Genomic DNA, 13,325 nt, shown 5'->3' on the forward strand with positions numbered 1-13,325 from the left:
GTAGATCAATGCAGTCAAACGTCATCGCCATAATGAAGTCTGACAAGATAGTTATATAGACGAAGAATCGGATTGATCATGTTCCTACAAAGATAACAAGGCAATGAACGATATCAAAAGTCTTTCGTTCTTCTGTGACATACAATCGAAATCGAATCACAGATAACATGGAGATGTCGAATATAGAAACATCGAAAATAGATACGGAAGAACGGCATTCTGATCAGAAAATCGTAAACAGGAAGATGCCATCTACAACATATGGCTTTATTAAGAGGTTGCTGCAAATTCTCAGACATCCTCCTTCAATCCAAGATTGAAACCAAATTCCTGGGGAAGAATAGCATGGATTCACATAGTTGTAGGGATTGAGATATGTATCAAAAGTACAGCTAATGCACTTGTCTATCGAAGTGTAATATGAAAAAGGTTAATCGGGTATATCGAGGAGCAAATGACGATGATGATTCATGAAAGTGTAAAGGTATGGTAAATGAGACGATCGCTTTAACAACATTTCAAGTTCCTTACCATCTCAATCTCTTGCACAGTATGTCTCGTCAAATCCCTGAAGAATCTAGGAAACAATCTCAACGATATCAACGAGATGAGTCCCTCGATATCCTACGAGGTCTTACGACCTTTGCGATGATTCTAGTTAATACTGCCGATTCAAGAACTCGACCCGGTTGGCTTGCTCATGCAAGTGGTCTTCATCAGTCTATCACCTTTGCCGATGTAAGTACAAACGATTATTCTCATCATTACACCATCATGTCCCATTCTGATATCGATCGACATGTTTTATGATCTGTAGACCATCTTCCCCTGCTTCCTATTTACCGCTGGTTTAACCGAAGAAGCTACTGGCGGGCCACCTGGTATCAAGAAAGGCCTTCGTAGGGCTGCTATTCTCAGTCTTTACGGTGTAGCTTATAACAATGTATTACCACGCCTTATAGGTAGAACTCAGAAAAGCGGTTTATGGGATTTCAAGACATATCGTATACCATCAGGTTTTAGGTCGATTAGGAATCGCTACTGCAATAGGTGCTACAGGTCTTCCTCCTAGCCTTCTTGCAGCCTTATGGCATCTTTTAACTTCGATCCGTCCTTTCGATCCACCTGGCCAATCTACACAAGCTTTACTTGATTGCTTAGTGTTCGGGCGAAATCATTTGTACGATTCGGTTGATGGGTTCGATCCTGAAGGTCTTCTTGGTTCACTTCTTATGGCTCCGGTTTCGCTCATACTAGGTCGACAAGCATATGCTATCGCTCATCATTACATTCAACCTCGTCTCTCTTTTTCGATTTTACCAAACTTGGGCTTATTCATTTCTCTCACTGGACTTCTTCCTCAAATTCGAGTCCCAATTTCAAAAAATCATTGGACACCTACTTTTGTTGGACTTACAACGGCTACAAGTTTAGTTTATTGGGGAACTGCTTCTATTCTTAGTAGATTTAGAGCTAGTCAATTTGTGGCAAAAATCGGAAGATGCTCACTTGAAGTCTATCTTATTTCTAGTTTCCTTCATGGTGCATTAAGTGAATTAGGTATCTGGGAAAAGCTTGCAAACCTCATGATTAACTCATTAGGAATTAGTGATCAGCTTGCTTATATTGCTAATAGTTCTATCTTGGGAATTGGAATGATACCTCTTTCTGGTTTACTGTTCAAAAAGGGTTGGATGATTCGAGTTTGAAAGATCAAATGACCTTTTCATTTTGCACATGATGCAAAATCCAGGGGTGACTTTTTTGGTAACCTTTTGGCTTTTCGATTATCGATCAAGTACAATGTTTTCCTTTATGTATCATCGCATTGAGTAGTAAACAAGATTTCTCTCGTATTGAGCCATAAAGTAGAATCAAAAACTATGTAGCTTCTCGTCAAGGCCTTTTGTAGGTCCGCGGGGTTAGATGTTGATACCCCTTGTGATTTTGGAGAGGTTGAGATGAGTGTTATGATTTTTCCTGAGCAAAGGAGAGCGTCCTCAGTGCTTATGAAATGACTGACTACCACGATTTTTTGTTTGTCGGCTTGCAAACACAAAGCTATTGATTTTTGAGCTCTACAGAAGGACGATCGAAACCTCGATCTATATGGTCGCTCAGGTTTAGGCTTGTCAATGATGAGCTGTTTGTGCCCTTGCTCTCCATGATCATGACCACACATCCAAATCGAATCATTGAATTGGGCTCTCGTCCTTTAGAAACGTATATGAGAGGGTTGCAACGTGGTGTGCAATGCTTTGTACCCACGTCAAGCCTGGTCTGCCTCCCCCAAAGAAAAAAGCCGCGCTTTGAGTTTCTTGATCTAGACCTCGGCCGATGCCCGCATTTGATGTTCAGCAAAAGCAGAAAGGCGTACATATGTATCAGCGGTTCAGGGCGTAGCTCAAATTCAAGGAGGGTGCGAGAAGTTTTGAGTCATTTGAGTGGAGGCGATAGAAGCTAATCCTCGTCCGACGCGATCATGAACGCTCTTCTCCATCCAACTACAAATCAGGGCGTCGAATCAAATTTATACCAGTCATTTTGGTTTCAACTCGATCAGTTCTTCACTGAACGCCTCAACAGTTTTATCAATTGGTCAATCATCGTGGCTCGACTTACATCATTCCACTACAAATTCAATTGAGCTCCCACCTCAGGTCATTAGGGTTTACAGGTTTGAATCAGATCATCGTATGCGCCCAATTCTGCGTCCCTGTGCAGAGTTGGTCATTTCAGTTTTGGATGATCGAAACCGATTATGGAAATGACCCATTCAATGATGAATAGCGGATTACTCAATGCGAGGTTCTTTGGAGGCTGATGCGCTTTGTTCCTTACTTTCCTCGCAGAGCCGTTGAATTAAGCGCGACTTCATTTTAAGATCACAATCGCGCGTCTAGGCAGGTATATAAAGTACATACCTCCTGCGTTGACTACTCGTCTTCTTCATCCACAACCCACTTCCTTACATATTAATTATCTTAACTAATTCCCTTATTTAAGCTTTTTACCCTCCGACTTTCTTTCCAAAGCTTTTAAACCACAACCTCATCCTTCATTATGAAATCTTCATTAGCCACTGTCGTCTTCCTTGCAGCTTATGCTGTTAACGCTGACTCACGAGTTGAAAAACGTGATGCTGCTCTGACTGGTATGTTGACAAGAATTTTCTACAGGATTCATTATTGTCTGCTGCAACCTAGAGATTAATCAAGTTTTTTTTTCTACTCAGATGCCGATATCCTCAATTTTGCATTAACTTTGGAACACTTGGAAGCTACTTTTTACTCCGAAGGTTTACAGAAATATGATCAAAACACCTTCACCAATGCTGGTTTCAGGTTCGTTTACTCTTGAGCCATGGCTTTGAAAGTGTCGCCGCGCCGCTAATCTCCCTACATTTCAGTACTGCTACCCGAGCAGCTATCCAAAAGATCTCTGATGATGAAGCTTCACATGTTAGCTTCTTAACATCGGCTCTTCAAGCTGCCGGTGCCACTCCCGTTCAAGCCTGCAAATACACCTTCCCTTACACAGACGTCAAGTCTTTCCTTGCCGTCTCACAGGTCCGTCGTCTCTGATCCTTACAATCGATACATTTTCCTTGATTTTTTTCTGACATTCTGCCCCTCAACCTTTTGCTTGCCTCGCTCATGATTGGCTACAGATCTTAGAAGGTGTTGGTACGTGTCTTTCATACCCTCATTGGCAGATCTCTCTCGTTTTAAAGCTTACCTGAACTTACTCTCCCCTCGCAGGTGTATCCGCATACTTGGGTGCTGCTGCTTCGATCCAAAACCCAGGATATCTGGTACGATGACCCCGATCCTCCACTCGACCTGAATCGGTATCAAGGAAGCTGAATTTTAACTCCTTTTCACAGACTGCCGCTGCCTCAATCTTGACTGTTGAAGCCCGCCACAATGCTTACGTTAGATTTGTCAACGGCGATTCTCCATTCCCCGCTGCATTCGACACACCAGTTGGTCCTCGAGGAGTAGTTACCCTTGCTACTCCCTTCTTCAGCAGCTGCCCCAACGGTTCTGCCCCGGGTCTTCAAGGTTTCCCAGCTGTTAACATCACAGGAAAGATCACCCCAGGGTCAACCTTGTCGATCTCTGCTGCCAACGCTACAGGTGCCACTACCTGTGCTTTCCTCAGTGGTTTGAACACCACCACCAGCTCATACAGCAACGGTCAATGTCAGGTTCCATCCGATGGAAAGGTCGGAAATGGACAGGTAGGATGCTGCCTCTTTCAGTCTCTACCTTGAATAAGCTCACTGATATTCCGCAATTTTCAGATCTACGTGTTCTTGACTAATGGCCCAAATGTTACTGATGCCACTACTGTGGCAGGACCTGGTATCATGGAGACCGAAACCCCTGGATCCATGCAACCCATTGGAGGTGGTGGCATGAACTCCGTAAGTAACTCAGATACTGTATCATACATCATAAACATACTCATCCTTTGACTTCAATGTAGACCACTGGACCTAATGGAGCAGCTGACCGAGCCACTAGTGGTGCTACCTCAATCCGCGGTGCTTCCATGATCTTAGCCTCATTCTCTGCTGCAGTAGCTTCATATATCTTTATGTAAAGTTTTCAACGATCATAGCATCTTCGTCTTTCTTAGTATCACGTGACGCTTTTTCAACCTATTGCTTGTTTTAACATGCTTGTGTGTTTCTGTTGAATGTCTTTCCTCGACCTCATGATTTATTAACGCTCTTTAACGTTATTTTGTATGCCACAACAGAATTTGTTTTTTGTTTGAATTATCATACAGAGTTACATGCCACGACAGTAATGTTTTGATTCCTTTGCGAGCCAGTTGAAGGTAGCCAATCTCTCCTCCTCACCCAACAATGATTTGACGCTTTGAGAGTTTACCCACAACTCTGTACAGCGAAGTAGCACATTGTGACTTTGCCTACATACAGCGCAGCGGAAGTCGCTGGTGTTTTTGCAGGTTTGACAACATATGGGCATATCCATATGGCGTCAGTCAATTTCAGGATCCTGTTATCACTCATCCTGATATTTCAATATCATCTGAATACATATCAATATAGACTGCCAAACAAAGTACGATTGAAATCCAACCTAGACAGAGACAAAGGTGATTGGGGTTTGAGGCTTGCGAAAAAAGCACGTCGATATCCAAGACTTCTATAAAGCCAAGCATCTCTATCATTGTTCGAGACCCATCCACATATCAATTAATCGGCTCAATCATCTTCCCTTAAAAACCATCTTAAATAACCTTCCTTGTCTACTGCAACCATCAACTTTGAAAACCATGTGTTTCTCTATTCTCAACATACAATTTTCCTTACTTTTGATTTTATCAGTCTTTGCATGTAAGTCAAGGTCCTTTTTGTGGGATTTCTAACCGTTTGATTTTTGCTAAATAGGTTGGAAAACTGATGATCTGATTTCATTCTTTTAGTGATTAGAGGTTCACCATTCCAAAACGAATTGAATCAAATCAAATCACAATCCATAAAGTTGAGTAAAAAAAATCTTACTCAAAAACCACAATTCAAAAGGAAGTTTATCTAACATTTTCTCATTGTTTTTTTCTTGGTTCTTTAGGAGATCTAATGAATCAAAAGATACATTCTATAATTTAGCTACTAATTCAGTTACCACTAATACGGATACCAATGTGACTCCAACTGAGAAAAAGAAAGATAGTTAAAGTTATCCTACTACAAGAAGGAAATTACTCAAACTTTACTCGGATTTAAACTCTTTGATAATTTTTATTGATTTCTATTTATTCTCATTTTGATTTGTTTCTCAAAGATCCTTTTGAATTTCACAATTTAATATTCCACAACTAAAATTATTCAAATGCTATCTGAAGCCTTACATGGATATCATTCCAGTATTGATAGGCTCCGTGATCCTAGAGATGGTAACACTAGACAACTGAAATTATCAACACTTTGGGAAAATTTAGAGATATCTTTGAGAATGCCTGGTATTGGCTCATGTACCCCAAGTTATGTAGAAGCATACTTTGAGATGTATTGAAAGCCACGCGGACAAGAAAGGCTTCATCCCGTACGATGACGCAGTTCCGAGCGGAACTATGATCAAATTGAAAAATGATCCTCAAGCGCCAAGTGTTGGCACCCACAAATTCTTTAAGTGACCTATAACTGATGCTTTTGCACCCCGATTGCCCATGAATACGAACCTACGGACCGGCTAGGCGTGTTGAGAAAGAGAGAGAAAATTAGAGTGTCAAGTCCGTCAAATGACCAGAAAATGGTGGTTGATCCCACAGTTTCTTCATTAAATGTCATATTTAAATATCTCTACTTTGTTGTTGAGGAGAAATGTAATGTCAAAGAAGAAATTCTCTATCACTAACAGATGACTAACAGCCCATTTGATGATAACAAGCCTCACTGTTCAAATCTTGGCATCTTAAAAAGAAATATGTAGCGGATAGAAACTTTTTTACAATAATTTTCTTTGCTGGATTATCCATTGGGAGCGCGGTTTATTTTGCTGTAAGGTCTGAGCTTAAACCAAACGATGCCACCATATTAGGACAAAACTCCAAATGTTGAATCTGGCACGTGGCGAGTCAGATGACGATGCCTTGATTGTGCCACCGGTAAATTCTGCGCGATGCTCATGCCTAGTCTTTTCCCATCAGGAATACGTTGGGCCCTTCGCCGCACTGTGGAGATCAAAAATCATGACCGATCGTCTGTAAAAGAGGAATAGCTTCAATCATCGGACGATACTCCTTGTGGATAGTTTCATGAGAACCGCCTTCTCCAGTTGTCTAAAGCAACACAAGTGATCGCAACTATGACGAATCTCTTTTGATTTCCCTGTTTCTCGTTCTGACCCCTGGCAGGACCTTGCTCATCTCGCCCCAGAGCCCTTTCGGACTTGGAAGTAGTCTTCATATGTACGATTGTCGTAAGTGCGAGACCGTGTATTATCCTACTTTGTCCTTTACCATCAGAGACTCCGCTCGCCTCACGCCATGACGGCGGTCTGCGTGGGAATAAGTGAAAACATGCAAATCGATCTTCACAGCTGCCCATTTTCTTGTGTCCGAAGCGTCAAGAGACATCTAGACCGTGCCGCACTCTTCACAAATTTTTTACTGGGTGTGATCAGCTGTCCAGTCAGTTGGAGCTTATATATATAGCTCTCGACCAGGCTTCTTGTCCTTTTCCTTCATCCACACACCAAACTACTTCACAATCTTTTTTACTTATTGAATTCACAATCTTTTCAATCTTTCCTTCTTTAACTTTTACCCAATCAAACCTAAATCATGAAGACTGCTGCCCTTACCACCGCTGTTTTTATTGCTGCTTGCGTATTTACTTCTGACGCACGTGTTGTCAAACGCGATGCAGGTCTCACTGGTAAGGCATATCTTTTATCGTCTTGTTCATGAAAAAGCCCCTTAGGAAACTTGCTTGACTTTGTTTCCTACTATCTCTACAGATGCCGATATTCTCAACTTTGCTTTGACCTTGGAACATCTTGAAGCAAGCTTTTATACAGAAGGTTTGAGGAAGTACGACCAAAGTGCTTTCACCAGCGCTGGTTTCAGGTGTGTACATACACTTTTCTCTACTTGGCGCGTTGGTTTTTGAAAACCGTGGCGATAGCTCGTTTTGATTTCATCCCTTTGATCTCAAGTGCATCGACTCGTCAATCACTCCAAAAGATCTCGGATGATGAAGCTTCGCATGTCAGCTTCTTGACCTCAGCACTTCAAGCTGCCGGTGCGACCCCCGTCCAAGCTTGCAAATACAGCTTTCCTTACAGCGATGTCAAGTCCTTCTTAGCTGTCTCTCAGGTGAGCTTGCCAACGATGCATTACCCCTCAACAAAACACTGAGAGAGTGTCTTTCCAAATGTATGTGAACATCGGCGAAAACAGATCCTGGAAGGTGTCGGTTAGTCTCTTGCTTAGCTTTTTACATGCCCGCTCTTCCTGTCCTGAAGCACTTTTGCATTTTCTTTGATAGGTGTATCAGCCTACTTAGGAGCTGCTGCCTCGATCAAGAACGGAGGCTACTTGGTACATATTGTTTCTCTTTGCTCTCGCAGGTAAGACATAGAACTGACCATGCCTAATCTTCATTTCAGACTGCTGCTGGCTCAATCTTGACTGTCGAGGCCCGCCACAACGCCTATGTCCGTTTCGTCAACGGCAAATCCCCTTTCCCGGCTGCCTTCGATACACCTGTCGGACCTCGTGATATTATCACGTTGGCTACTCCTTTCTTCTCCAGCTGCCCAGCTGGATCAGCCCCTAGCCTCAAAGGATTCCCTGCTCTCAAGATCACCGGAACACTTACCCCGGGATCAACCCTCACCATCTCTGCCTCCGACACCAAGGGAGCCACTAAATGTGCTTTCCTCAGTGCTTTAGACTCCACCTACAGTACCTACAGCAACGGCAAATGTCAAGTTCCTAGCAAGATCGGTCAAGGACAGGTAATAAATCTGATCCTCACATCCAAGTTTTCTTAAGTAGTATACTAACCCGACATATTCCAATGGGACTTCCAGATCTACATTCTCTTGATCAATGGTGACAAAGTCACTGATGCTACCACAGTTGCCGGTCCTGGTATCATGGAAACAGAGACCTCTGCCACCTCCCACCCTGAAGAGGATGTTGAGGATGGTGAAGAATCGGATGAATATGTAAGAAAATTTCCCATGGATATAAGGAATGTCGTTCATTCAGAAATTGACCCCATGACTTCTAAAAAAGAATCTTCATCTGATAAGACTTCTGACCACCCATTAGTTGGTCTTCACTTATGAGCCAGCAAGGGTTATTAGCGTCATTTGACTACTTGAATTATCAACTCTTGAATTATCAACTCTTGAATTCTCTCTCCTCACCCACTTGTTCATCTGACCAAGTTCATATTTGTTATTTGCTTTTGTTTTTTTCTCTTGATGCTTTCTGAACTACGTGTTTCTGCTTAATGTACAGTACATTGATGAAATGAGAAATGACAGGTGATCTGGAAATACTCATGAATTAATGATGTTATAAGGCACTAAGGCTGTTAATCACATATGACTGATGAGAGAAGGAAATGCACCTGGAAAGAATCACAAATCAGCAGTGTTATAAAGTGCTAAGGCTGATGATCACATATGAATGATGAGATGGAAGATTGAAGATAGAGAGATGACATGTGCAAGTTCTGTGCAAATTGTTTCAACATCTTGCATAGAATTTGCACCAAACTTGCAAACTTAGGACTTACATATGTTAACGTACCAAAGCCCTGTTGCAACAAGGGCTTCCCAGCTTTGACCCACACAGTGCATGATCATGGGGGTTGTGAAAATAAATAAATAAATTTTGCATGGATCTTGCACAGCAGTCTTTCACAGATCTTGCACATGTTTGAATGCCATCAACCAAGGGACACTTTGCAAGCAACATATGTATGCTACAGGTGCCCATAGGAACAATCACAGGGGCCAAAATTGACGCTTGCATACATGCAAGCATTGTATAGTCACTAGTGTTGAGAAGCGTGAAATGTTGGACCAGTGAGTTTTTGTCTGGAAAATTGATGCCGAGCCACAAACCTCATCAAATCTGGGAGCCGAGGGTACCATTGGAATCCTGGCATCGGTGGCAATCCAGATATCTTGTTGAAAAGTGAAGATTCCAACTTCTTGTTTTACTTGGTTTCCGCAACATAAGAAAAACTTGGGTTGAAGTGGGGTTCTGCGTAAATACCCGGTCCGACATTTTACGCTTCTCGGCACTAGCGACTATACACTTTCCTGAACTCTGAAAGAAGAATTGTTTCTCTTTCAGATTCCTTTAATTGACAATTTTGGTGTAGTGCTCAGGTGATCAGGCTGTTCTGCTCATATTTTGCTGTACAGTGCTGGAGAATGCTCAATTCCATCTTGGATGAGCATTCTTTGAGCCCAGTCTCTTAGATGAGCACCCATAATCAGTTCATGAGTCACTGTATACTCAGGACCACTCAGCAACTTGTCCAAAATTCCGGATCATCAGGCTCCAAGGCATGCCCCCACAGATTAGCTGAGTGGCTGAGATGAAGTGAGTAGATGAGTCAGCCCTCTCTCAGGTGTCTTTGCTAAGGAGCGACGCTTGAGGATGGCCTAGTTCATCTTCTCAGTTCCTGTTTTGCTTGAATTTTGCTGTACATTTCTGGAGAATGCTCATTTTCATCTTGGATGAGCATTCTTTGACCTCAGTCTCTCAGATGAGTACTCAGAATCAGTTCATGAGTCACTGCATACTCAGAACTTGCCCAAAACCCCGGATCAGCAGGCTCCAAGGCATGCTGCTGAGGATCAGCTGAGTAGCTGATATGAAGTGAGCAGATGGGCCACAGGAAGAAAAGGGAAAGAATTTGGAAGTAAAATTGAACAAACATTGAAATAAAAAAATTCAATGCTCACCCCAATGTGAGCATCTATTTTTGCCCCTGAGGATGACACCTGTGTAGTTCCTGAACTGACAAGATGATAAAGGCACAAAACACCTGGCACAAAAATGCATTTGGCACTGGGTTAAAGGAGAAGGTCCCCCAACACCTTTAAAAGTAAGAAGAAATATTCAATTGCTTAAAGCCATTCCAAGACTGTTGGATTGATAATTTGTAAAAAGTTCATTGGTGCAGCAGATAAAATGACTGCAACTGCTTTTGCTGATTTTCTCTAGAAGTGAATGATCCACACCTGATGTGTGTGTTGCCATGGCCAAACTATGTCAAATCTTACTAATCAATGAGAAAAAGATGTTCTTGCTGCTAGCCATGAAAGCCCAACAACAATCCTCAGGGATTTAGCAGATGTATCTCAAAAGATGTGAAAGGAATGGTCACAAGGACACATGATTTTCATTGGAGAATCCTCTTCCTTCCATCTTGCTCAACTTTGTGAAAATTACAAACTGGGAAAACCCTCAAGTATTGGTTTTGCACAAGGGAGAATCTTTCAAGAAAAAGATCAACATTCCTTGGAATGGCTGTACTGTTCAAAGTAATAAATTTCCAACTCATCCCCATCTATTTGAGTCTGAGTTTTTCACTGTGTGTTGAATTTTCATATATACTTCCTCTCTCTTGTGCTCTGAGTTTGTTCCTCACTGTTTGGAACAAGAATAACTCAGAGTACACATTTTTTCTTCTAATCTTACTTTACATACATGGCTTCCTGGATAGTACTCACATACTCAACTTTAGTTCTCCCTGTTTGTACTTCCTGTGCTATTGCAGGTAAGACATCAAATCTTTCCGCCCTTTACTTCCTTGTTGAGTTCTCCTAGAGCTCACCTTTTCACCTGTCTGGCCAGGTAACTTATCTTTCCACTTTTGTTTAGTTCTTTGTTTTCAATGGAAATCACTGTTAGGAACAAGAATAACTCAGTTTCTCCCTATTTTTACTTCCTACGCTATTGCAGGTAAGGCATCAAATCTTCCCGCCCTTTACTTTGCCTTTTCACCTGTCTGTCCAGGTGTATTCCCTGCTCTCTAGGGTAGATTCTCATTCCACATTGTAGCATTTTCATTTTTTTTGATTTAGGTTTTGATTTAGGTTTTTAATGTTTGTGTACCCTTATCAATATTCTTTTGTTACAGATCTCATGAGTGTTCTATTCCACCTTGTGTTTTTCTTTTACAACATGTGACCTTTTCTATTTGCTCAAAGTTGCTTTGCTGATATAATTTTCTTCTCAGACAGTAATGCTGTTACTTTGGCTTATCACTTTATAAACTTTGTCCTCCTTCTCTTTGAAGTGGGTAAGTGCTTTCCTCAATCTTTGTGAATTTCTTTCCAATATAGTTACTTCTTGGGTTCACATCAATGCCAATTTGATTATCTGCACTGCTATCCACTTCCTTCAATCAGGCTATAAAATTCTGACATAAGTATGGTTTTAACATTCAATTTATACCTCTGTTCAAAAAATGATATCATTGTTATCACTTTTTCTAATATGCAATATTATTTACAGTAATTCCCTCTACCAACTTTTCTATTGCAGATTTAGCTGACTTCTTGGTTGCCTAATCATCACCCTACCCTTCATACTCTTATTCTTAAATCAACCTGCATCAAGATCTCTAGTATGTTTCACTCTTGTCAATGATTGATTTGTAGGAACTGAAAACTTGTCAGAGGCAGAGCAAAGATTTTCAGAATTAGTCCAGGTTAGGCAAAACAACCTACAATCACCACACACTTATCTACTGGGATTGCAACACAGATTTGTATCAACATGTACAGTGCAAAACCTGTACCTACATGATATAACTGCTTCCCTCTTTGCCTAATGTGTAGCTCTATAGATCTTATAGTATTGATGCAACAGTTATGGGCTTGAACGTAACATTATAAGCACCATGTGTAGAATACATATTTTTTGCCAAACATTGGAGTGTCAAGTTTTTGACTCTAAAAAGCCTTGGTAGAATGCATTGGGAACCACTTGGGATGATCTTATAGTATTTGGGATAGATGGGGAAAGTTTGAAGATGAAAATTGTTCTGTGATAACAAAAAGTCAGATTTCTTCTTGTTGTATGCAAGCTTGAAATGTATGTGCTCATCAAAACGGTAACTTCATTGTATCAAAGGGAAATATACAAGAGCAAATTGTTGCCTACGTCCCTGACTTTTACTTTGAACTCCTCTGTGGAATAGAACCATAGATTGGCCTGATTTCAATGGCTGTATATACATAAAACACATGAATTGATGGACTTGAAGAGATATCTTACATACTTTAACACATGATATCATTTCCCAAATGCCACCATACATTTGGATCAATTGATGTGTTTTGAAAGGAATTCTAAGAGCAGTTGGGGGAATGTGGATGAGAAAATTGGTAGAGAGAGTATATGAGGGTAAGTACATACATAGTGAAAAAACTAGTGTAAGTGATAATTTTTCTAGAGGGGCAACACAGAAGCTGACACCTCCATACAAAGAAGGAACTATTTAGGTTTATTCCAAGATACAATGTACAGATAACCTAGTGATCTTTTTGAACATAGTTGATGAAAAGCAGTTGGTAGTAGACATTTGATTGTATCCTATAATCTTATGATCATACTCTCGAGACAGTGCACTATTTTCTTGGGACATGTTGCATCATGGATAAAAGCAAACGATCTGGTACATTAGGGGTTCTCAAAGTTGGCCCGGTTTCAAGAAAACCCAGTTGACCCGGTTGCTTTTTGGCAGTAACCTTGTGTATCGAGTTGACATTTTTTGACAGATCACAGCCAAAAAGTCAACTGGGTCA

At 41.2% G+C, this 13,325-nt stretch overlaps 4 protein-coding genes across 4 annotated transcripts; 3 read left to right on the forward strand and 1 right to left on the reverse strand.

Annotated features, from left to right (window-relative positions):
* Window positions 1–494: 494 nt before the first annotated feature.
* On the forward strand, window positions 495–1,876 carry MELLADRAFT_77684 (uncharacterized protein; the record flags this gene model as incomplete). Its single annotated transcript, XM_007409480.1, is given in 3 exon segments — window positions 495–738; window positions 818–943; window positions 963–1,876. The coding sequence occupies 3 exon segments, from the start codon at window positions 553–555 to the stop codon at window positions 1,707–1,709; spliced, it is 1,059 nt and encodes a 352-aa protein (XP_007409542.1).
* A 989-nt stretch (window positions 1,877–2,865) lies between these two features.
* MELLADRAFT_55990 (uncharacterized protein) lies at window positions 2,866–4,892 on the forward strand (the record flags this gene model as incomplete). Its single annotated transcript, XM_007409481.1, has 8 exons — window positions 2,866–3,154; window positions 3,236–3,344; window positions 3,410–3,569; window positions 3,671–3,686; window positions 3,762–3,814; window positions 3,887–4,243; window positions 4,307–4,429; window positions 4,492–4,892. 8 exons carry the CDS (start codon window positions 3,064–3,066, stop codon window positions 4,606–4,608), a joined length of 1,026 nt encoding a protein of 341 aa, XP_007409543.1.
* Window positions 4,893–6,571: 1,679 nt separating this feature from the next.
* MELLADRAFT_106138 (uncharacterized protein) lies at window positions 6,572–7,084 on the reverse strand (the record flags this gene model as incomplete). Its single annotated transcript, XM_007409554.1, has 2 exons — window positions 6,572–6,708; window positions 6,883–7,084. The coding sequence occupies 2 exons, from the start codon at window positions 7,082–7,084 to the stop codon at window positions 6,572–6,574; spliced, it is 339 nt and encodes a 112-aa protein (XP_007409616.1).
* A 74-nt stretch (window positions 7,085–7,158) lies between these two features.
* Window positions 7,159–9,157, forward strand: MELLADRAFT_124085 (uncharacterized protein; the record flags this gene model as incomplete). The annotated part of the gene is made up of 8 exons (XM_007409482.1): window positions 7,159–7,414; window positions 7,497–7,605; window positions 7,695–7,854; window positions 7,939–7,954; window positions 8,027–8,079; window positions 8,148–8,498; window positions 8,574–8,711; window positions 8,763–9,157. The coding sequence occupies 8 exons, from the start codon at window positions 7,321–7,323 to the stop codon at window positions 8,832–8,834; spliced, it is 993 nt and encodes a 330-aa protein (XP_007409544.1).
* Window positions 9,158–13,325: the final 4,168 nt, after the last annotated feature.

The sequence above is a fragment of the Melampsora larici-populina genome (assembly GCF_000204055.1).
Source record: "Melampsora larici-populina 98AG31 unplaced genomic scaffold MELLAscaffold_16, whole genome shotgun sequence".
Lineage (NCBI taxonomy): Eukaryota > Fungi > Basidiomycota > Pucciniomycetes > Pucciniales > Melampsoraceae > Melampsora > Melampsora laricis-populina.